General features: G+C 37.1%; 1 protein-coding gene and 1 non-coding gene across 5 annotated transcripts in view; both read left to right on the top strand.

Annotated features, from left to right (window-relative positions):
• The window catches only part of POLA1 (DNA polymerase alpha 1, catalytic subunit), a 202,625-nt gene that overhangs the window by 23,721 nt on the left and 157,028 nt on the right, over positions 1–21,876 (top strand). For all 4 annotated transcript variants that reach the window (XR_007888390.1, XM_051608243.1, XM_051608242.1 and 1 more), the window contains exons 15-26: positions 668–825; positions 2,336–2,420; positions 3,211–3,272; positions 3,978–4,067; positions 5,729–5,845; positions 6,738–6,913; positions 7,342–7,471; positions 7,780–7,899; positions 9,043–9,139; positions 9,679–9,803; positions 11,614–11,763; positions 12,003–12,125. Coding sequence is in view for 3 of the 4 variants with exons in the window: in XM_051608243.1 (XP_051464203.1) it covers positions 668–825; positions 2,336–2,420; positions 3,211–3,272; positions 3,978–4,067; positions 5,729–5,845; positions 6,738–6,913; positions 7,342–7,471; positions 7,780–7,899; positions 9,043–9,139; positions 9,679–9,803; positions 11,614–11,763; positions 12,003–12,125 (1,433 nt within the window). In the remaining variant the exon portion in view is untranslated. The remainder of the gene's footprint in view (positions 1–667; positions 826–2,335; positions 2,421–3,210; positions 3,273–3,977; positions 4,068–5,728; positions 5,846–6,737; positions 6,914–7,341; positions 7,472–7,779; positions 7,900–9,042; positions 9,140–9,678; positions 9,804–11,613; positions 11,764–12,002; positions 12,126–21,876) is intronic.
• LOC127380314 (small Cajal body-specific RNA 24) lies at positions 9,401–9,531 on the top strand. Its single transcript, XR_007888473.1, has one exon. It is a non-coding gene; the product is annotated as a small Cajal body-specific RNA 24 (non-coding RNA).

Here is a 21,876-nt window from a genome sequence, read left to right as displayed (position 1 = left end):
CCATCTATATAATTTATCTCTTGTACATTTTATGCCTGAATAGCTTTCTGTGACTGCCCTTACATTTTGAGATAGTTCATATTACCTACTGTTTTTAGGTCATCTCCCATATCCTTGTTTCCATAATCATGTTTCTGAGAGACTTTATCTAAATTAATTATCCAGTGCATTTCAGTCAGTCATATGTTCTTGTTCTCATTTGATAAAAAATCTTTTGATTAGCATTCTGGCTGCCTTTTCTGAAGCGTTTAAGAAATTGCTGTGTACATGAAAGTTTCACTTGTATTAATTTAGTTGTTATCAAGCATGCTTTCTGTGGACTGACTGTAAGATGCTAAGAGGTAGTCTATTAATTTAGGTGAAGTTATGCTCACTTGGTTATGCTGTTCTCTACTGTGATTCTGTGTAAAGCTGCCTGAATTATTTTTTTGCATTACACATCTTCTGGCTTCAATACAAATCTTCCCACTCTTCTTTAGTGTTAAAGAGCCCTTGCTGGAACTAGGCCTCTGATTGGAGAGTCAGAGCCCAGGCAGGATTAGTCTGGATCTTGGGCTGTTCCACAAGGGCAGAATGTTAAAAAGATTTGCTCTGTGCAGCAGTGCCATTAGAGAAGCCATACCTGTAGTTCCCAGAGAAGTGAAGGTGATGCATGTTGTTTTCTCAGAGCCTTCAAATCAGTCAGTCAGTTGGTGTAAGGTGGAGGCTGTGGCCATGAAACCTGCCTTGGTGAACGTGGTTAAAGAACTTTCTCCTCCTCCTCCTCTCGTGGTCATGTCCCTCAGCATGAAGACCACTCAGAATCCAAAGACTCACCAGAATGAGGTAAGCAATCTGCTCTTTATTTTGCTTTGGTTTTGTTCTTTGGCATACAATAAAAATTTTCCAAGGCTTGGAAGAAGTTCACCTGTTAAAACACATCTAAGTGTATTTACTGTTGAGTAAACTTCCTGTGTTTGCAGCTTTCCAAAGAAATTTTTATTGAGGTCTCACCAGCATGAGAACTGTGGGTTTAGGGGGCCTGTTTGGTGAGAATGCTTAGTGTGACAATGGATCCTGCATTTTTTTTAAAGCCTTTTATTTTTTCTGTGGTGTATAATAGTTATAAATGAAACTGTCCCAGAACTGCTTTTAATGGGTTATATTTTTCTTTTTTACTTTGGTAGAGCTGGGTTCTAGGTAAAACGACCGGGTTTTTCTGCTGATAAAGCTAATTTTGAAATAGAATGAGATTTGTTCTGAACTTCAAAGAACCTACTGTTCTGCTGCAAGATTTTTCCTTTCTTCAGGAAGGAGGAGAGATGTAGGTGGCCACTCCCTTGTGGACTGCAGACCTCAATGCATAGTTAGGCACGTTTATCTGTTTTTCAACATGTCTCTCTAGCTTAGGAAGAGATTTGGTGTTCACTCAGAGTATGATAGTTATTTCTGGCTAATTGAATGGAAGAAAAATTCAGCTGAAATTTTTTTCAAGCAGAGTTAGTTGCTCTTGGTGAAGCTGAAAATTTTTTTTGGGAAACATGGGAAATTGATTGTTTCTAGCCAACATACTGAGATACACGCTGGGTACCAACAGAGCTTAGCTTGCCAAGATGTTTCTAAAGCCTATCTGCTTAGTCTTCTGTTGGGTTTTCCTGACTGGTGTCTGGGGAGCAAGCAAAGCAAGCAGAAACATAGAATCACAGAATGGTTTGGCTTGGAAGGGATCTTAAAGACCTAGTTCAATCTGCCTGCTGGGCAAGGACACCTCCCACTAGACCAGGTTGCTCAGAGCCCCATCCATTGTGGCCTTGGAACACTTCCACCAAGGGGAGATCCACAGCTTCCCTGGGCAACCTGTTCCAGTGTCTCATCACCCTCGCACAAAAGAATTTCCTCCTAATGTCTAACAGATCAGTAAAGCAAATAGCTTCTAAATGCTAAAAGCTCTTGCTGCCTTAGCAGTCTTGCCTGCTTGTTCAGGGGCAGCCCTTCCAGAGGCAAGGCTTCTGCATGTCCTGCCCTCCTCACATCTCCCTTGCACTTCATAAGGGAATTGTTTTAAATTGCAGGGTCTATTCAGATTGAGAATAAAGTTTGATAAAAGCAGAATTTTCCAAAATGAATTACTTTTTTTCTCAGATTTCTAAGATTATAATTTAAGAGTAGATTCTGATTTACTGGAGAACAATTGATAACTTTTCTTCTTTTTAACTATTTATAGTTGGATTTAATTTTAAAAAGATACTTTGTAGAAACAAGATTAAAGAAATGAGGAAACAAAAAAAAAAGGAAAAAAGGGTTTCGATAGTAGTTACGTTTATGAAGTTTTGTGTTCTGTATCTCCTTGTTATAGGTTGTGGCTCTTGCAGCTCTGATTCATCAGAAATTTCCTTTGGACAAAGCTCCACCTCAGCCTCCTTTTCAGATGCACTTCTGTGGTATGTACTTGGAACGGTTCATTATTATAAAAATAATACCTTCAGAGTTTTCCTTTTGTTGTGTTTTTTTGGTGTTTTTTTTGGTGTTGGTTTTTAAAATTTTTTTTCATGTGTTTTTCTTAAATTTCATTCTGTCACTCCAACAATAATGGTTTGAAATAGGCAAGTGACAAAGTTTCAACTCCCAGGCTGGCTTTTCTCCCTATTTTTAACTTCATTGATTACTTTTTATTGAAGACTTCATTGAAAAAAATATTGGTCTGAGTTGATGGGAAGTAACCATGCAGTTTTCTATAATTTTTATTAGTTTTACTTTATCATGTGTTGTCTTGGATTACTTTCTTCAGCCATTAGTTTAGGCCACTTATTTACTGTCACTAGCTATTTTTCAGTTCTTCTGAACAGAATTTAAACATGTCACATTTATTTATAAACAAGTTTTCTTATATCTCTCACAGCAGTGTTGTTATAGTAAGATGAGCTAAACCTTAAGATTCAGACCTCAGTCAGAAGTGATTGAAGTGTTTCGAATGCTTGTGAGAGGAAGTTCTTCAGAAGCCGTGGACCATAGTTTTAACCTCCAGTGATAACCTCAAATCTGACTGATTAAAATTGTTTAATACTTTATGAAAGTATTTGGTTATCTTCATGACAAGTATTCACATAAAGCTAGGTTTTTTAGAACCAGAGGTTAGCTTTCCTTATGTCCTGTTGTCATTGTGGATGGATGCTTATGAGGAGGGTACAATTAACAACATGTATGTAAGAGCAAATACAATTTATTTTGCAGTTGTTTCCAAACCGAACGATAGCATTTTTCCTTATGACTTCAAAGAAGCTATTAAAAAGAAGGTAACTCTGCATTTTCTTTTAAAATGTGAACTTCAGGTTGCTTTGGATAAGATGTGTAAGAGAAATACTCAAAGGAATGACATGATTATTTAATTAGTTTTCCACTCTGCAAACCTAAACCCAGGTATTTCTGCTGTGTTTGTTGTAAAAACGGATGTGTGTGTTCAGTGTGATTCAGTACTGCTGCTAGCTGTGCTCATAAAAGAGAACTGGAAAGGTTTTGCTAAGAGGTTAAATTTGTGATTATTTTTCATTACACCTATATATTCATAGTAAATTGGGAGAACTTGTTTCTTCTTTCCTTGGAGAGTAAAAGTCTGTCAAAATGTAGAAGACATCCTTTTTAAAGGGCACTGGGAGAGATGACACAATAATAAAGTAACCTGTATTTGTTTTTCCTCTGTTTCTCTGTGATCTTACGCTTGTGAGTGAAGGATGCACACAGAGCATTCTCCTGGTGTGCTTGTTTCTTAGGAGGCTCTTAAAATGTCACTAGACACCTGCATACAAAAGCAAAATGGAGAAAGGCCTCTGAGAAAAGCTTTCTATGCCTGTAAGAGTGAGAACAAAAAGCCTTGAATTATAGAAGGAAAGGGAGAACTCTGTGGTGCTTTATTATTGTCTTGTAAGTAGTAGGGGAGAGGAGATGTTTCCATTTTAAACTTATTGGGTCATTGAAATCAGGTGCTCTCTTGCTCCTTTTAGAATGCTAAAATAGAAATTGCTGCAACAGAGAGAACACTGCTGGGATTTTTCCTTGCGAAGATTCACAAAATTGACCCAGATGTTGTTGTGGTGAGTAGTTCTGAGACTTTGAGAGTTAAACTAAAGCGTATTGTCAGTTGGTCAGCTTTGTTCTTTTTCTTTTGCCCCCTTGCAGGTTTTTTAATGTTTATTTTAGACTGCCTTATGAGTTTAATTTGCTTATAAGACAGAGGTGGACTTGGATGAAAAGATGGTACCGAGTTTTTCACTGACAGTATTTTATACATCCTATTATTTCCCGTAATATCTAAAATAGGCAGCATTTCCAAAGTATCTGAAACATTTTTTTTATCTTTACTCGGACAAAAACCAACAAAAAAGCCTTGTGATTTTCTAGAAAAATAAGGAACTTCTGGTACACCTAAAGGTTCAGATAGTTTCAGTATACTATACGTACAGTTCAGATGCTCATATAATTTTTGTCACCATTTAGATTATGTTTATGCTGCAAATCAGAATGATAACCTATACAAATCTGTGGGATCTGAGCAGTTTTGTAATAAGCATTCTTAAATTTTCTACTGTATTGGCAGCTGAGGATTTATTCTAATTGCTAATTTTCACTTTCTTTTTGTTATGTTTAATTAATGTACAGTCATGACTTTCATGACTTTCATTTTTAAGACAATTTGAAATTGGCTATAAATCTGAGGTTTGTTATATATGACTTGTTACTCTTCTGTAGGTGTATATACAAATAATTAAGTGGTGGGAATAGGATGAAATGAGCAGTCAGATACCTGATGTTTTCAGCTTACTGTGGCTTATTGGTATCCAGTCTTCTCCCTACAAGCTGAGCTTCCTGGTGGTTGTGGGAATGACTCGGGAGAAACACTGCAGCCAGCGGTTTTAGACTGAAGATGTCAGTAGTAGGAGTGTGAGAGCTCTGGTCCTAAAACCATCAAAGTCATGTCAGTGCAGTTCAATTTGCACCTGGTTTGATTACTGCTGTTGAAAATCAAGCTGTATCAATATAGGTAGGACCCCTCTGCCATGCCTGTAATGATGCTAGTGGTTTTAAGGAGCTGCTTCTGTAGCTCAGTATTGCACTACGCAAGTGTATCTGTTATGGTGAACCTACAGTTCCTGGAGACTCACACGCATAGGTGTGTGTTCATCCAGGGTAGCATTTTGCTTTCAGCTGAGTGATCAGTGTCATCAGTGGTCCTCAGCATTGTTTGAACTTGGAAGATATTGCTGGAGTGTTTTTAATGTAAATATTGGTGCAAGGGCTTCCTGTTCAGATATAACCGCTATGCCTGTTGTGGTATCAAAAGGAAAAAAATTACAGTGTTTTCATGTCAATAGTGAGACTTTTATGAGTGGAGTGAAAAGGAATTACTCATAGCTACATCTGTCTATATGCTGTATAAAGAATGTTGTTTGTTTGGTTTTTTTCATTTTTTCTTGAAAGCTTTAAATCTTAATCTCTGGTATCAAAGCATAAAGCTGAATTGTGTGTGCTGTCAGAGTTACAGAGCTGATTTTGGTATTCTGCTGAATAGCATCGTTAGTGTTAAGATGAATTAGTACTGTTAATAAGTGTTCTCTTAGTGCTTTGTATGAGACAGATAATGCCACAAATTAGTTGCAAAAAAACCACGAAGGGCAAAGGAATATCAAGTGTGTAAAAGTAAGTCTTTCAATTTGCATTTGTTGTGACATTCTTTTGTTATTTTTTTGGCTTCAAGGGTCACAATATTTATGGATTTGATCTTGAAGTGCTGCTTCAAAGAATTCATGTGTCCAAAGTCCCTCATTGGTCCAAGATAGGTCGACTGAGGAGGTCCAACATGCCAAAGCTTGGGGTAATAAGATTGCTCAAGTCTTTTAAGCCCCTTTATGTCGCTTGTGATTAAAAATGAATTAATTTTGCTGAGGAATTGTTAATGTGACACTGATGTATTTTGACTGTTGGTCATGCAGGATTTCATGTGTCCCAGATCAGAGATGTTGGGTGTTTGTATGACATTTATTAGAGTAATAAGCTAAACTAATTTTCAAGTTAGGCTAATGTAGTTTACATATTTCAATGGGATGATGGTAATGACAGATTGATTGCAGTAGTCTTTAACAGTCTTTGTCTGCTATAACTGTAAAATGAGAGAAAGTAGTTTGGATTGATTGGTGAATTTTCACATAGAAAGCTGTTAAGTTAGTAATTCTGTAGTTATTAGTATGTATTTGTTCAGTGGACTATGTGTGAGTCTTGGAGTATTGAAGTTCTGAACGTGGCCACGTTCTTGCCTGTTCCTGGCCTTACTAGAGGCCAAGTATTTGTGTGTGGTTTGTTCTGTTACTTTTTTTTCTGCTGTTAGTACAAAAAAAATATCCTCCAAGGAAAAACAAAATCCACAGCCGTGTTCCTGTTAAAACTATCTTAATTACTTAAAAAAAAAAAAAAAAAGGCATGACAATTTAAGAATTAAGATCTAGCTAGTAAAGGAGAGTTAAGTTTCTACTTCCTAATATCTATATATACTGAAAGATACCATGAATTCCTTTAGGGCATAACTATAAGGCTTGAGTATTATTGGTATTTAGTAGAGCATTTAGAGTATTAGTATTTAGTGACCAACTGACTTGACTGAGTGTGTATTTTCTATACACTATAAGTATATATTTGCATTGATGTTCTTTGTTAATGCTTGTATCTTTTAATTTTGTTTGGATTTTTCTGTCCTGTCCCATATGGTTAAGGGTCGAGGAGGGTTTGCTGAAAGGAATGCTGCCTGTGGTCGAATGATCTGTGATGTAGAAATTTCTGCTAAAGAATTAATACGTTGCAAAAGTTACCACTTGTCTGAACTGGTCCGTCAGATTTTGAAAACAGAGAAGGTAACAATTCTACCAGAGGAAATTCAAAATATGTACAGGTATGTTCCCGATTTATGTTTTTGATCCTTCACTGGAAGTAGAGGAGCTGGTTTCCTGCTGTAGAATTTCATGCTTTCATATTTGATTTGTCATGGAGATGCTGACATAGCATGCTGGTATTTGAGAAGTAAAATACTATCTGAACAGCATTTTATAATGTTTCAGGCTACTGTTGGGTGGTGGCTTGTTATGTGCAAATAAAACTGATTTGTGAGAGCATTGGTTTAGATACCTTAATAAGATACAGAAGCTTCAGGTTTTGGGGGTTTGATTTTGTTTGTCTGTTTGGGTTTTTTCAGTTAAAAGAGCTTGCTATGTAATTCAGCACTGGTGTGCTAGAGTTCCATACAGCTTATAGGTCTAAACTGCTGCAGGGTACAAAGGAGGCTGATTTTACTTTACTAGGCCATTCCCCTTCTTTTCCCAGTGATTCTTCTCGCTTAATTTACATGCTGGAAAACACCTGGATGGATGCCAAGTTCATTCTTCAGATCATGTGTGAGCTGAATGTTCTGCCACTGGCCCTTCAAATAACAAACATCTCTGGCAATGTCATGGTACATTTTTATTACTTCCTCCCTCTTCCCCTGTTTTGTCCCACAAAAACAGCTCTGTGTTTTGTGTTTGATTTACCAGTTTTAATTTGTAAAAACTAATTGAGAATATAGATGCTGTGAATTTTTTGCTGTGATGAGTGTGAGTTTTATGATCTAAGCAAGGAATAATGTAAAACTTCCATAAAAATATCACATTTGAGTTTTGTGCATGGTGATGATGCAGGATAATAGTAATGGTAGGTGAACTTAGAGATAGTTGAAGCATGTTGCTTAGTCTGTTTTTTATGAGTATTTTTGCCCCTCTGTAGTCAAGGACAATGATGGGTGGACGATCTGAACGTAATGAGTTCTTGCTGCTTCATGCATTTAATGAAAAAGACTACATAGTGCCGGACAAACAAGTTTTTAAGAAGCCTCCTCAGAAACTGGTGGGTCAAATTTTTCTTTTTTCAAGAATTTTCATTAAAAAGAATAAAAATTTCTTCTGTCTTTTATGTATTACTGTTCTGTGAGAGCATGGAAACCCCAAATACAGACAGTTTTAGTTGTAACTTAATGTTACAGTTTATGCTTAATTTTAAAAAAAGACAATTTGCTAAATTGATAATGTAGAAATGTATGATTTAAAAGGACATTCTAACACCTTTTCTATCATATCACAGATCTATGGAAACTTGGTTGCTATTTTAATTTAAAATTGAAATACAGTAGGTACATTTCTCTTGAGGGAAATAGTAAAGAAGAAGATAGTATGTGTTGCTTAATAGATGCACATTTGCCCTACAGTTATTTTGCTGATGAACAGTATTTAAGTATAATTTGTAAGGTGGGTGATTTGAGATTATGGGTAAAATATCCAAGGGCATTAAAAAAAAAAAATGCCTTGAGTAATAATTAAAAGTTCCTTGAGTAATACCAGTGTGAATATGTTTATAGAAACATCTGTGTTTTGCAATAAACAAATTAACATCTGAGAAGGTATTTGTGTTTCACTGTGTTTTACTTTTAAATAAGTTCAACAGCAAATTCCAAAGCAGTAAGATCTGTTGATTGTATTGTTGCTTCAAAGCAGTGACAGAATTTTAAATTATTCAGAATGGCATGGAACAACTGGGAGAAAAATTCTTCCTACAACAAACCAAACAGCAAAATACTCTTTAGTTCAGTAATAAGGTTTTTATTTGTTTCATTAAAGCCCAGCCATTGTATTTCCAGAAACTAGATTTTAAACAGGCAATAATACTTCTGCATGTTAAGCTGATTTTTCTCCTATTGACTTCTACAGCCATCCAGAAAATGCATACTAGTGCTGTGTTGAATGTTGACAATTCCTTAAGGTCTTTGTAATTCCTTGTTAGCAGTTTTTCCTATAGGAGTTGATTTGAATGCTGTTTTGATATGTAGAGAGCTTTAATAAGGATCATGATGAAAAACACCATGTTTTGCATATATTTTAAAAGAAACTTTATGCACTGGCTCCCAATTTTATATTTGATTTGCCAAAAATAACTCCTCTAACAGCATAGAAATCTTGGAGACTAGATAATGACTTTTTTAAATGCCACATGTAGGTGGATGAAGATGAAGATTTTGAAGATCAGAATAAATCAAAGATAGGGAAAAAGAAAGCAGCGTATGCTGGGGGCTTAGTCTTGGATCCCAAAGTTGGTAAGATATGGCAATTTTCTTTCTTCTATGAAGTATGAGACAGGTAGGTTACATTAATGCATATCGATCGCAATGAGTATCATCTGTGTATTTCGTGAGAGTTTAGTGTGGTGCTTTGCAGGAGGTTGGGGGGTGTTGCGTGTCAGGAAATTCCCAACATTGGCTTTGGAGTGACTTATTCTTGGGATGCTTTTTTCTTTTTGTGAGAAGATTATGGTCTTGTGAGGCATTAGGGCTGTATATCTGTGTACAGTTTTCTAATGGACACGTAAGTTTCCTTTCAGTTTCTCCTCTATGTGGGGAAAACTGTACAAGTGTCCTATAGTAACACAGAAGCTATCTGTTCAACTCTGGTGAGTTAATGGGGTTGGATCGTTCCACTTCTGACAGCTTTCTCAAATGGGTAGTGGTGCATCTCAACTGTTATTTTAAGGGAAGTGTGCTACAATGTATTATTGTCACTGAAATTAGTTGTGGAGTTGGAGTAAGTCTTTAGGGAGACTAAGTAATTATGACTTTTGTTTTAAACTCTGTTTTAGGTTTTTATGACAAGTTTATTTTGCTTCTCGACTTCAACAGCTTGTACCCATCAATTATCCAGGAGTTTAACATCTGTTTTACCACAGTGCAGCGGCTGTCATCAGAAGCACAGAAAAAGGCAGAGGTTTGTGTGCTTTAACTTGTGACTGAAGTTACACTGTCTTAACTTTACGGTATTTTCTGTGAATCAGCTTTTTAAGAAACTGTTCTTTTTCAGTGTGTAATTCCCCTCCCCCCACTTCAACAAAGTGATTCTTGTTTAAAGATGCTTTGTAGTAAGTTTTGGTCTGGGACTTTTTGAATATTATATGTCAATCATCTTCCTTTCAGCAATACTCTTACAGAATCTTGGTAAGTTATCTCCTATCTAAATAAAATCTTGGTATCCTCATGAAACAAGATGTTTAATGAGGCTCTGTTGGCCTTTTTCAGCCCCAGGTCCTCCTAGCAGTTCCTGATTTCCTTGACCAATTTTATCCTAACTTGGTAAAGGCTTCCTAAAATTAAGTTGCCTCAGAATTCATGCCAATGTACCTGAATGAGGGCCACACAAGTCTCATGCCTGGGGGAAAGAATGTAGTGTGAGCTCAACCCTTACTAGACATCATGAAAACTGTGTGCATCCTGGGGGGTGTTTGTCAGGGAGTGATACTGTGACTGTATCAGCTGCAGGACCAGCTTCATGGAAATTCACGCTGTTTAATACAGTCTTAAACTGTCTTAATATAGTTTTAAACTCTGTTAAACACAACTGGAAAACCTCCTGAAGGTTTAGTTCCACATACTGTTTTCTCAGCAGCTAAGTTGGCCATGGCTTATCCATGGCTGCTTGTTCTGATTTCCTCAGCTGTGCTGGCACTGTTGTTGGTGGAGCTGTACTGTAAACTGAAACAGTGAGCTGGTCAGGTCTAAAGGTTAAACCTGAGGCTTTTATTTTTGACTAGTATCAGCTCACAGGTTGGAATTAGTGTTTTGTGCATAAGTAGTTAGGGGACATAGTCCCATAACAACTGAAATGTAAGTACCCTTGCAGAAATGAGGAAAAAAAGTATGTGGAACTCTGTCAGTAAGTTCCTCCATACTCACTTTGGATTTACCCTGCTTTGTAAAACCGAGGCAGCTCATTTTGTTTTCTCTCATTATACACTACTTAGTCAGGTTTTGGTGTAATTTCTTGCTATGAATCTTCCCAGACTCCTTTAATAAACTTGCCAACCTAATAGTTTTATTGCCCTTTCTTTGTATATTTCTATTTCTTTTATTGTCCTAGAAACTTCTTTCCATTTTTGCTGAGCAACCATTTGCTCGATTATGCTAACAAAAAGAATGAGTGCTTTCTGTTAGGTTGTTATTTTCATATAGTCAAGAGTTGCTTGGAGTGGAGTTTTCTTTCTGCTGTTACTGTTGATTTCTCTTTTGTCTGTTATTTTATTCAAAGTATCAGTTCTACAAAACTTGTACTCTGTTTCACAGTTCTGAGCACCAAAAATACTTATGCAGTAATAAGAAAAGGATGCATTTTTTCAGAATCATTTGTGTGTATGCTTTTCTATGTATTTTTGTACCTATCTATACATACCTAAGAGTGAGAGTGTTAGTGTTATTTGGATGTGTGTGTGTATATATATAAAAAAAAAAAAAAAAAACAAAAAAAAAACCACAGACATTAAAAGAAAAATTAATAAATTCTGCTACTGGTCCACTGTCTCTTTGGTTTCTCCCAGATCAAGACAAGTTTAGTTTCTGTCCCCCAGCTGGGATTAAGTAAATATAGTTAGATACCATAAAAAACCCTCTCAGGCTTGTTCTAAAATGTGCTTCAGGTGCTCTGTGGACATAGATACAAGCTGTGTTAGTTCCCTAGGTTTTCACTTAACACATGAAAATTTAATCTTCAAGCAAAAAAATGCTAAGCAGTGGTGATCATTTGACAGGTTGAAGAAGAAGAAGAAATTCCAGAGCTTCCGGACCCTTCTCTGGAAATGGGAGTTTTGCCTAAAGAAATCAGGAAACTGGTGGAGAGAAGGCGCCAAGTTAAGCAGTTAATGAAACAGCCAGATTTAAATCCTGACCTTTATTTACAGGTGTGTTTTATGGAACTCCTTTGATTTTATTTTTTTTTTTCCTTCCACTCCCCTTGAGTGCCCTGATCAGTCTTGCAGAATAGGGATGATTAGTAGTGAGCAGTGATTGTAATGTGCTTTACTTTTAGCCCATCATTGATGAAGACTATATAAAAAGCTGTGAATGTAATTGTGAACATTAAGTTCTGTTCTCTGTTGGCTATGGTTGTATCATTTTTGCTGGTTATGTTTCTTTTCAGTATGATATCAGACAGAAAGCTCTGAAACTCACCGCTAACAGTATGTATGGCTGCCTCGGGTTTTCCTACAGCAGATTCTATGCCAAGCCTTTGGCTGCTTTGGTGACACATAAAGGAAGAGAGGTAAGTCATCAAGCAGGTTATAAACATGTAAAAAGAGGGAGAATTTAAGCCACCTATTTTTTCATTGAATAGAATAGTTTTGAACCTGCTGTTGCTTTCAGAACTGTAGTTCTTACCTTTCTTGTACTGCAGAAATTGGAGAAAAATTAAACTGATATCTAGAAAAGATAATTGTCTGAAAGAAGTATGACAAGTTGAAGCTTGATCTAACGCCTTATATTGAGTTAAAATGCTTAGTTTCAATGGGCCAGATTAATGACAAAAAAATCAGGGCTGCTTTCACATTTTCTGTCAATGTCCAACTAACGATGGGTTAGTCTTTGATTTGGGGTATGCTTCAGCTTGGGTGAGCTTGTTTTTGGCCAGACTGGCCTGGTATACTGAGTTCCTGAAACTCTAAAGTTTGTGACAGAGGTGATATAATCACGTTGACAGTGGATTTCTGTGTGAGGGCTTCTTTTTCAGGAACTGTGTTTTTTCCTTAAAGTGAAGCTTTGCATTAGTCTCAAGATGCCAGATGTTATTTTAAGAGTTGCTCTTAACTTTATAGGCAAAACTGTTCTTACTGTTGATCAGAAGATGGCAGCTGAATGCAGACCACGTCAGTTTGGTCTGAGTGGGATAAATAAGCATTAAAGTGTCTTAAAACACACTTTTGAGATGCTTTGTGTTAGTTCTTCATAGAAGAGAATATCAAGCGGGAGTCTGCAAAGGTGCTGGAAACAAATGTGACATGATGGCTGGTCAACCTTTTGGTTGAGCAGGGAGGTGGATGAGTTCACACCTGTGTTCAGAGGCAGATGCTCCCTGTGACGTGAGCTGTCCTTGCTGTGGACTACCCAGTGTGTTGAAGGTCCACCATGTACAACCCCCAGATGATGTGCATAGGAACATTTTGTTTCTGGTAACACACCTTTGTTTTAAAGTCTTCCCATCTGAACAGTTCTCTAGAGACAACCCCACCTTTGCTGTCTTCCCAATTTATGTAACCAGTATGTTTAACCTTACACACATGTTTAACTAGGAAATAACTTCTAGTTTTGAGAACTGTAAATGCACTATGAATCCATGTGAATTTGAGTGTTAATGTTTCCTTTAAGGGAGTGGTGTGTATATGTATATATATTTTTTTTAAAAAATATTTTTATTTATTTATCTGCAAGGTTGGCATTAAAAGTCTTTGATTATTATAGCTTTGTATTTTCTAGCAGCATTTTACAAGTCATGAATTTGATTTGGTTTTTTTTATGATCTCCATTAGTCATATAGAACACCTGTCACAAACTGGGTATTGTATGGAGCTTTTGGCCTCTCTTAAGGTGGAAAGATACTTTTTTGTTTGCACATAGAGTTTATTCTAATTTGTTTCTGACTTACCAGCTGTGAGATTGTGGTGCATGAAATTCTGGTGTTCCTGCATAATGTTCCAAAATGATGGTGGAACGGGAAAATCTGAAATAGGTGGTATAGGATGTATTAGGGAGAACTTTGAGACACTTTCTCTTATGTAGTTAATTTTTGGTTGGAAATAATTTTCTTGCCTCTAAAACTTTGGTGGTGCTAGACCTGGGCTTGCTCCTGCCAAGCTTCTTTAAAGCTGCGTTTAAATCTTCAGTTTTCTAGTTGCTCTGCTATGAGTTTGGGGAAAAAATTAATACTATGACACAGTGTTGCTTGAGTTTGTGTTGTACCCAGTGCAGGTCTAAAAGTTTCTCTGTGAAATGGAGAAACGGAGCTGTTGGGAGCCCAGCAGAGAGATGGCAATGAAGGTCTGTGGGAACTGGTCTGCATCTGGCAGCACTAGTGCTGAGCTCCGTGGGGCAGCACTGTCTTGGTAGCTCTCTCCAGTGCAGTGTCTCTTGTCCTCTAGAGCTAAAACGATCTTTTTTTCCCATTCTTTGAGGTAGATTAGTATTCTTTACTCTGGATACTGTGGAGATGACAAACTTTGGAAAATCTGAGAATTTTTTGGGATGATCTCTTGATTTTGTGCGTCTGTGTATGTATGATAGACTGAATAAATACTCTGTATATGCTTTGTTTTGAAAATGGACATTTTTAGGTAGATAGTTAATTAAACAGATACAGCTTGATTACATCCTTATTTCTTGAGTAGTAGTTTTTGCCATAAAAGATGACACAAGAGGACACCTTAGTTTTCTGGGACTTTTTAAGTTGAAATATTTAATCTGGAAATGCAGATTTTATATTTTATATTTTATATTAGTCTTTCTATTCATAGGTTTTCTTACCATGAAACACTAATATAAAAAAGGTGAACATTAAGCATTAGCAGATTTGGCTTTTCTATATGAAAGGGTTAATTAAAAAATAACTGTTATGGAAAAATGTTATTGATCTGAATTTAAGTGGCCTTTTCTGATGATTAGTAATTGATACTTTTTTTTTACTGTTGTGGAGTGAACCTGAGTAAATGCAGGTAGGCTTGTAGATATCTAAGTGGGAAAAATACTGTGTGGAATTAAAACCAAACTTAGTATTTGCTCTAACACAATTTCAGTTCAGTCTGAGTCTTAGCAGAGTAATTGAAAGTGGGAAATACATATTTCAAGTTTAAGTCCTTGAGGCTCACTGTAGCATTAAGTTTTAATGTAGCTGAAAGAGAATGAGGTTTGGTGACTTTCCTAAATGGCTGCTTTCTAATTATGTGACTGAAGACCCCTTTCCCTGACTGAAGCTGTAGGGAAGGTTGAGTACTGCAAGTGTCTAGTGCCTTTGTACTGCCTCTCCTGGACTATAACTTCTCTTTGTGGTTTTGTGATGCCAGTGCACTAAAAGTAGTGGAGGTGCCCTGGGGCTCCATAGGTTGACTGAAAAAACCTTATAATTACATCTTGCCATTTAAAAAACTTTTTTATACCTATGATAGTGTTTGGCATGTTCACTTCATTTTGATGGCAGATGTGTTAAATACAACGTGGAAAAGCCATTTATAAAAGCCGAATCATGGTGCTAGGATGGAGTGTAAGCCCTAGGAGAGCTCAGTTGCCTTCAGTCAGCCTTGCTGAGATAAGACCTAGTGCTTGATCTTTATTTACCTTAAGACATGCAGTAAAAGTGTAGGAAAGCCTTGCCACTCTGACCAAGGGTAACCAGCTGGGTCTCACAGAGAGGTTGGCATGTGGCTCTAGTGGATGAGGTGCAATTTCTGTGGATCCTGTAGTAAGGGCAGTGAGTATTCACTAGATGGCGATAGAGACCTTGAGATCATTAATCAATTAAGACTCATTTTTGTCACAAAGTGTTTTAAACGTAGACTATCAGTTTTTTCAAACGAGTGTTCCTTGTTTATTTTCTTCATTTGTGGCTTATCTCTAGCAGGGAAGAAGGTGGGGCATACCGGTGTGAAATTCGTCCATATTTAGTGTAATATATATCACAGGTAGACTGGTTAAGTTTCAGTGTATTTTGAAGGAAAGGGTGGGGGGGGAGGCAAAAATTTGGAGTGGGAGGGAGTTAAAACTACAGCTCAAATTTGTTTTACCTTTTTGGAAAATGTAAATGTTTGCCTATTCTGATCACTATGAATTAATCAGTTCTTACAATAAATGAAAAAAAAGGTATTTCTGCATTTGGAATCCAAATATTACATTATTGATATGGAATGCATTAGAAGGATTCCTGGACCTTCCCCTCCACCTCCCCATGTTACTAAGCATTTGCTTAGGCATTGCTCTTGTTGTAACTACAGCAGTTGCTTGCATGGAAAAGTAATAGGAAAGTATTTAATATATTTTTAGCTGTCCTTTAATGTAATTTAACAACTGGAAACGAGATGAGTCGGTGTTGTACAACCAGCCAGCTCTGCACTAGCAGGCAGTGTAAGGTCATGCCTTTCTAGCCTCTTTAAAGGACAAGTCTTTTGATGAAGTGTCAGTTGTCTGATTTTGCATATGCAGGATGTCCTCAGCTGCAGGATTTTCCTACAGGACAGCAGAGTTGTTGAATTTTATCTGTAGGCAGCTTGGTTGATAATGGCTGTCAGTCAAAAATAACACATTTGCTGTTTTCAGCAGTGCTAGCAGGTAGATCCAGTGTTACAGTATTTGAAATAGAAGGGGGAAAGAGGCAATTGGGTTAATTCCAACTTTCTCATTCAGGTCCTTTAGATACATTCTCAATTAATAATTAGTTTAAGACCCTGGCAATCAAAAGGAAAGAATAAAAGCATGTTACTGCTGCAGTCTGGGAAAAGAATGGATGAGGGAGGAGAAAGATGAAGTGGAGAAAGATGAGCTCATTTTTAAAAAATTAAGCAAGGGTAGGTATGCAGGTTAATGCCCGTGTATTGTACTTTTATTCTGTAAAGAAAGCCAAGCATCTCTCTCTTTTTTTGGTGATTTTTTGGCTTTTTTAGTCTTGTTCATCCAGGAAAATTGATCTTCAGCTATTTTCTCTTAATTGCACCTAAAGCCTTGGTTAAGCAGTCTGCAAGAACTGTCATGTAACTGGGGCAATTTTCAGACACTTTGTTTCTTCCATGTTGTATTATGGGAGAAGAGATGATTACATGAGGGAAAGGAGATTCCTAAGGTCTCAGCTGAGCATGCTGTCTATATTTAAACAAGGAATACATCATCAATCTAATATTTTTGGGAGACATGGAACTTGATGGTAAAAGAGTTTCCTAATTTCTTTTAGATATTAAAATGGCAAACTGATATCTTATGAGAACTAGTGGTAAACTGCTGCATTGTCCCTAAATGGAAACTGTTGGGGTCAAACCAGTTGTCACTGTTGTTAAATTTATCATTATGTATGCAATTGTGAGCCAGTGAAAAAGCTATGTATGTTATTCTGCATGCTAATATTCAAAATGAGTTAGCATAGATATTTCAAGGGAGAGGCTGCTTACAATCTGAAAATGCAAACTGAGTACCAAGCAGTAGAAAAATTATGGAGCATCTTAGCATTTGTGGAAATGAAATATTATTATTGTTAGTCAAGTGCATGAAATGACATCTGGTCTCATAAAGATTTTTGCATCTCCAAAGAGAGGAAATGAAACATTTCAATTAAGGAGAAGCGCCAGAATATTCTGGGTAAGGAGGTAATTAGTCTGGAGGGGAAAAAACCCACAAAACTATTTTATTTATTTTGTTTGTCTTATTTTGGGTGGTGTTTTTTTCTTTTGCCACTGGACAGAAAGGTTTTATTTAATGGATGTTCAATAAGAAGTGTTTAGGAAGATTGACCAGATGTAAGATGTAGAGCAACTCAGATGAATAGAGAGAATTCTCTTTAATGAATGCTCGATTGTGCTACCAGGAGAGGTATGGTGCCCCTCCCTGACTACTGATTTCTATGTATGGGTTATAGCAGTTGCATGGCACCATGGTGAGTTGGATCAGCCTGATGGTCGGAGTTGAAAACTGACTCTATAAAGGAACACCAAATTGTTTTTTGTTGGATCAATGACTCAGTGACTCACTGCATGCTCTTACAGCTGGTAGAAAGGAGAAGGTTGGAAAGTGAGGGCATATCCAATATGAGATATAAGGGGTCAGGCATGACCAGCCTTTTTTCAGTTCACACCTGACTGAAACTGTAGGGTTGGTGCTAATAGGATGAATGTGCGAGGCATTGGTTTGTTTGTTGTTCTCTTCTTCTGCATGTTTTGTGGTTTTTTTTTCTTTTTTTTTTTCTTCTTATGGTTTCCTATCTTGTATTTTTTTCCTATTTTGCCAAAAGAGACAGATTTTGCTTGAATCTTATCTTAACCTGGCTGACTAGGGAGCAACAAAACATTCCTTACCCAAAATTGTGGTAAAACTGAAAACCAGGGTACTGAGTGACCTTAAAGAGCAAGGTCTCTGGCATATTCTCCATATCTGAAATGTGAAGTACTTCCCTGTATAGAAGCTGGATGTGTTCGTTGGTAGAGGGCTGACATCTCAAGATCAGGAGAGGCAGAAATCTCTCCACATTCAGTGGTAACAAGGAAGACTCTCAGATGTGCAGTAATGTATTGGGGAATGCACTTGAATCCTGCAACCCCCAAAGCTTGCAAAGGTTCAGTTTTACAATAACTGAATAAATCCTTTAATCCTATCTGGAATACTGTAGGGATAATGATATTCAAAAGACAGATCCTTTTGTGGTTCTCTTTTTTCAGATGCAGGCATAGAGATGCCTCTTAAAAGGGAGATATAGGAACAGAGGAGCTTCACCATGAAAGTTTTTGCGACATCAGAACACTCTTTGTAAACTGCTTAGGTTCTGTTTTCAAACAAAACAATTTTCAGTATCCACTGTTCATGTTGGAAGAATACAAATACTAACTGTTATCTTTGTTTTCCTCCAGCCTGTGTATTTGTTAGCACTACAAGAGTCTGCAGTATGCATTTTCTTAGTTCATTAGTAGCCTGCCATAAAATATTTCTGGTTTTGAGACTTAACAGAAGTTAAGATGTTCTCCAGGGTTTTATTGCCTCATGCATTTATCTTAGGCTGGATGTCAGCCAGTTCTAGAAAACAGATTTGGATACCTAGATGGTAATAAAGCTTTCAAAAGAAAGAGACTTCAAATCAGGGGGAAAAAATAATTTTCCTTTTCAAGCAGTATTCCAAAGAGTGCAGAAAAATGATCTAATTGAAGTGTCTGCTCCCATGAGACTTAAATAAATATTCATACTGTCCTTCAAAGATATGACACCTTGATCTCATAATCAAGAAGTTTAATGTATTTCCTGGGAATGGTGCCCACTATGCAAAAGCTCACTGTTGTGCAACAAGCTGTATTAGAAACTTTTTGCTCCATCCACAATTACATGATCTACTCTTTAGTCTCTTGGATGAATACTCGCTTGAGCCTGCTGTTTTGAGGTAATGATTTAAGGGTGGTAATGATCCTACTTTGATGCATAGGGAGGGACTGAGAGTTGGGTTTCTTCAGTCTGGAGGAAAAAAAGTTTAAGGATGGAATTAATTGTGGTCTTCAACATCCTAATGAGGGCTGTCAAGAAGAAGTCAGACTTTTCCCAGAGATGCACAGACTTGCACCAGGCAGGTCTAGCCCTGTCTTGGGGCAGGAAGTTGGGTTAGATAATATACAGAGATCCCTTCAAACCGAAATTGTTTTATGACCATCAGTTTAGAAGTTCCTTTAATCCACTCTCAGATTTATCACCCTGGCCAGCTAGATCCAACAGATGTAAGAGTAACAGCTTGTCATTTGAATTGAGGAAAACTAGAAGGATGAAGACATTTCAGTAGTGATACTTGTCTTACCAGACTGTTGGTTTCAAAGCTAAAAAAAAGTAAAATCTTTTAAGTACTTTGAATGCAGGTTTTCATGTATGGACCAGGTCCTGTGGTCTCTTGCTAAGATTCATTGGCTTAATTTAGAAAATATGCTTGAATGGCTTATGCTGTTTTCAGTGTTGAAATACACTTGTGAGACTGATGAAGCGGTTTGTTCAAGACCTTTATCTGTGAAAGGTGGATTGTCTATCTCTACTGCTCCAGGTACAATACCTTGTAGGGATACAGGAGACTGGTGGGTAACAAAGAATTCTGTGGGACAAAAGATTCTTGAGAAGTAGGTGTAGTTTAATCAGCTGGGGCATACCTGATGCAGGTCTCTTAATGTAAACAAGCGATGTTAGAAGCGAGGAAATCTGTAAGTCAGGCATAGAGCCTAAGCTAATTTGTTCAGGCTATCTTCATAGTAGAAAGAGGACAGTGTCAAAACTGGATGAAATAAATCCCCCCAAATTTTTGAGTGTCATAGGTGGTGGAAAGGCATGTGAAAGTTTAACTTATGCTTGCTCTCTCTGCTTTCTTGCTGGTGGTAGTGTCTTCAGCTTCAGGCTATGTCCTTTATCAAACCTACTGGGTAAGGTTTCAGGGAGTAGGATTGAATTATATATGTTGATATCTGCTCTACAACTTGATACTGTATGCATTTGCTGATTTGAGCTACTAGAAACAGTTGCTCCATAAAATCCAATTTCAACTGCTGTATTAGTCAATAGAAAACTTTAATTTTAAAAAAACACATCCAATTCCCTTTACTTTTCGTATTTAGTCTTATACAGTTTTGTAGGTTGTAACTGACAGACTGAAAAAGCAAAAAGTAGTTCTTCAGGTTGCTGGGGGTGGGAAGTGGTTCCCACTTGTGTCACTGAAATGCTGTGCTTGGCAAGCAATGCTCATGAAAAATGGGGAACATCAGAATGTCATTTTAATCTTAGTGCTGGGATTAGTCCCTGGCAGTCATTTCTTTGTGAGCTTGTGCTAGTCTTGCTGATTACATGAGACTGGAGAAACTTGTAGGATTTGGCTAAAAATGCTTGGTAAGCATTGTTTTAAAAAATATATAATTTAAAAAACGTGTGCTCTTCTGACTGTAGCCTTTATGAAAGGTGATTTCTGGTTCCTACTGAAGTAGGAGCAGACTAGCCATAGCCAAGCACTTGATTAATGTCTGACTTATCATACCTTCTTAAGTTAATGCTTTCTTTCTAATTACTTGCCTTGCTCATGACACAGGTGGTGAGTTTAAACTACTGAAAGTTGTCAGAAAAGCAGGACTGTGTAATAATCTGCTTTGATGGAAATCAGGGTCATGTTTCCTGAAATGTCTGGGTAAGAAAGGCGTCTGCAGTAGAAATGTACAAGACCTTGAAATACAAATACTTTTCTGTTTTTTTTAATCCAAGGAAAGTGATTTTACAAAACACTTGGTAAGGAGGGGAAAAGGCAACTATGGTCAAGTGATCATTCTGTACATGGCCTGTTTTAACCCTTCAGTTTGGTACTCTGAATTGTTTTGTGTCCGGCATCGTTCTATTAGGCAACAGCACAGTTGACACACAATTTATTTCTTATTTTCTCTGACTTCAGTGCAAAGAATATTTTCAATGTTAATGTCATTCTTGATGCTTTAAATTTTACTGGGATATCAAGCTGTCACAGGCTTTCTTTTACTGTAGTGTGGAATTGGCATGTGGAAGATTGCCACAAAACCACAGGGACATCTCAGCCCTGTGCTCAAGCCCTTCCCATTGGTTTTGCTCTGGTTGGAATTTTACTTGTTGAATCTAGAACTTCCTTGGCTGTACCTTTTGCACAACATAATGTCAATGACAGCTGATGTTTTGGTTTTCTTGTTTTCCCCTTAATATCTCCTTTTTCTCCTGCCCACCACCCTCAGAACACAACATCAGCAGCATCTTTGAACTTATGCAAATACTATTTTTGTGTTTGCTCGGAAATCTATTTGTTTCTTTAAATTGTAATAGCTCCTCAAGCCCTGATGTTTTAATATGTATCATACCTGGGGTTTTCTTGGTTCAATGAATAACTTCCTGTTTTTCAACTTAGAGTTAAAAGTAGTCATCCTGGAGCTAAAGAAAAATCAAAGAGCAGCCTGTACTTAGACTGAGAACCCCTGCAGAAGCTTTGATTAGAGAAAAGCTTTAGACTCTTATACTCATCTGTCAGTTATTTTGACAGGTACTAGTGTATACCACAGATACTAGAGATGGTAAAAGGTGTTTTACATCATGTAGTTCATCTTCCAAACTACGTATATAGTTACTTCAGCAGAGATGTAACTCTTCGTGGTTGTTTTGTTGGTTTTTGAGTGTTTTTTTGGGAAGACTGTTGCCCTTCAGAAGCCACTTCTAAGTTAAATTTTGTCATGGTTTTTGATCTGATTGCTTTTTATGATCACTTATTTTTAATAGATTTAAAGACGGAAGATGAGCCTGCCTTCGGTAGGAAT

The sequence above is a fragment of the Apus apus genome, chromosome 1 (genome assembly GCF_020740795.1).
Source record: "Apus apus isolate bApuApu2 chromosome 1, bApuApu2.pri.cur, whole genome shotgun sequence".
NCBI classification, from domain to species: Eukaryota; Metazoa; Chordata; class Aves; order Apodiformes; family Apodidae; genus Apus; species Apus apus.
The sequence above is the reverse complement of the archived record's forward strand: the minus strand, read 5'-3'. Positions and strand labels throughout refer to the sequence as shown.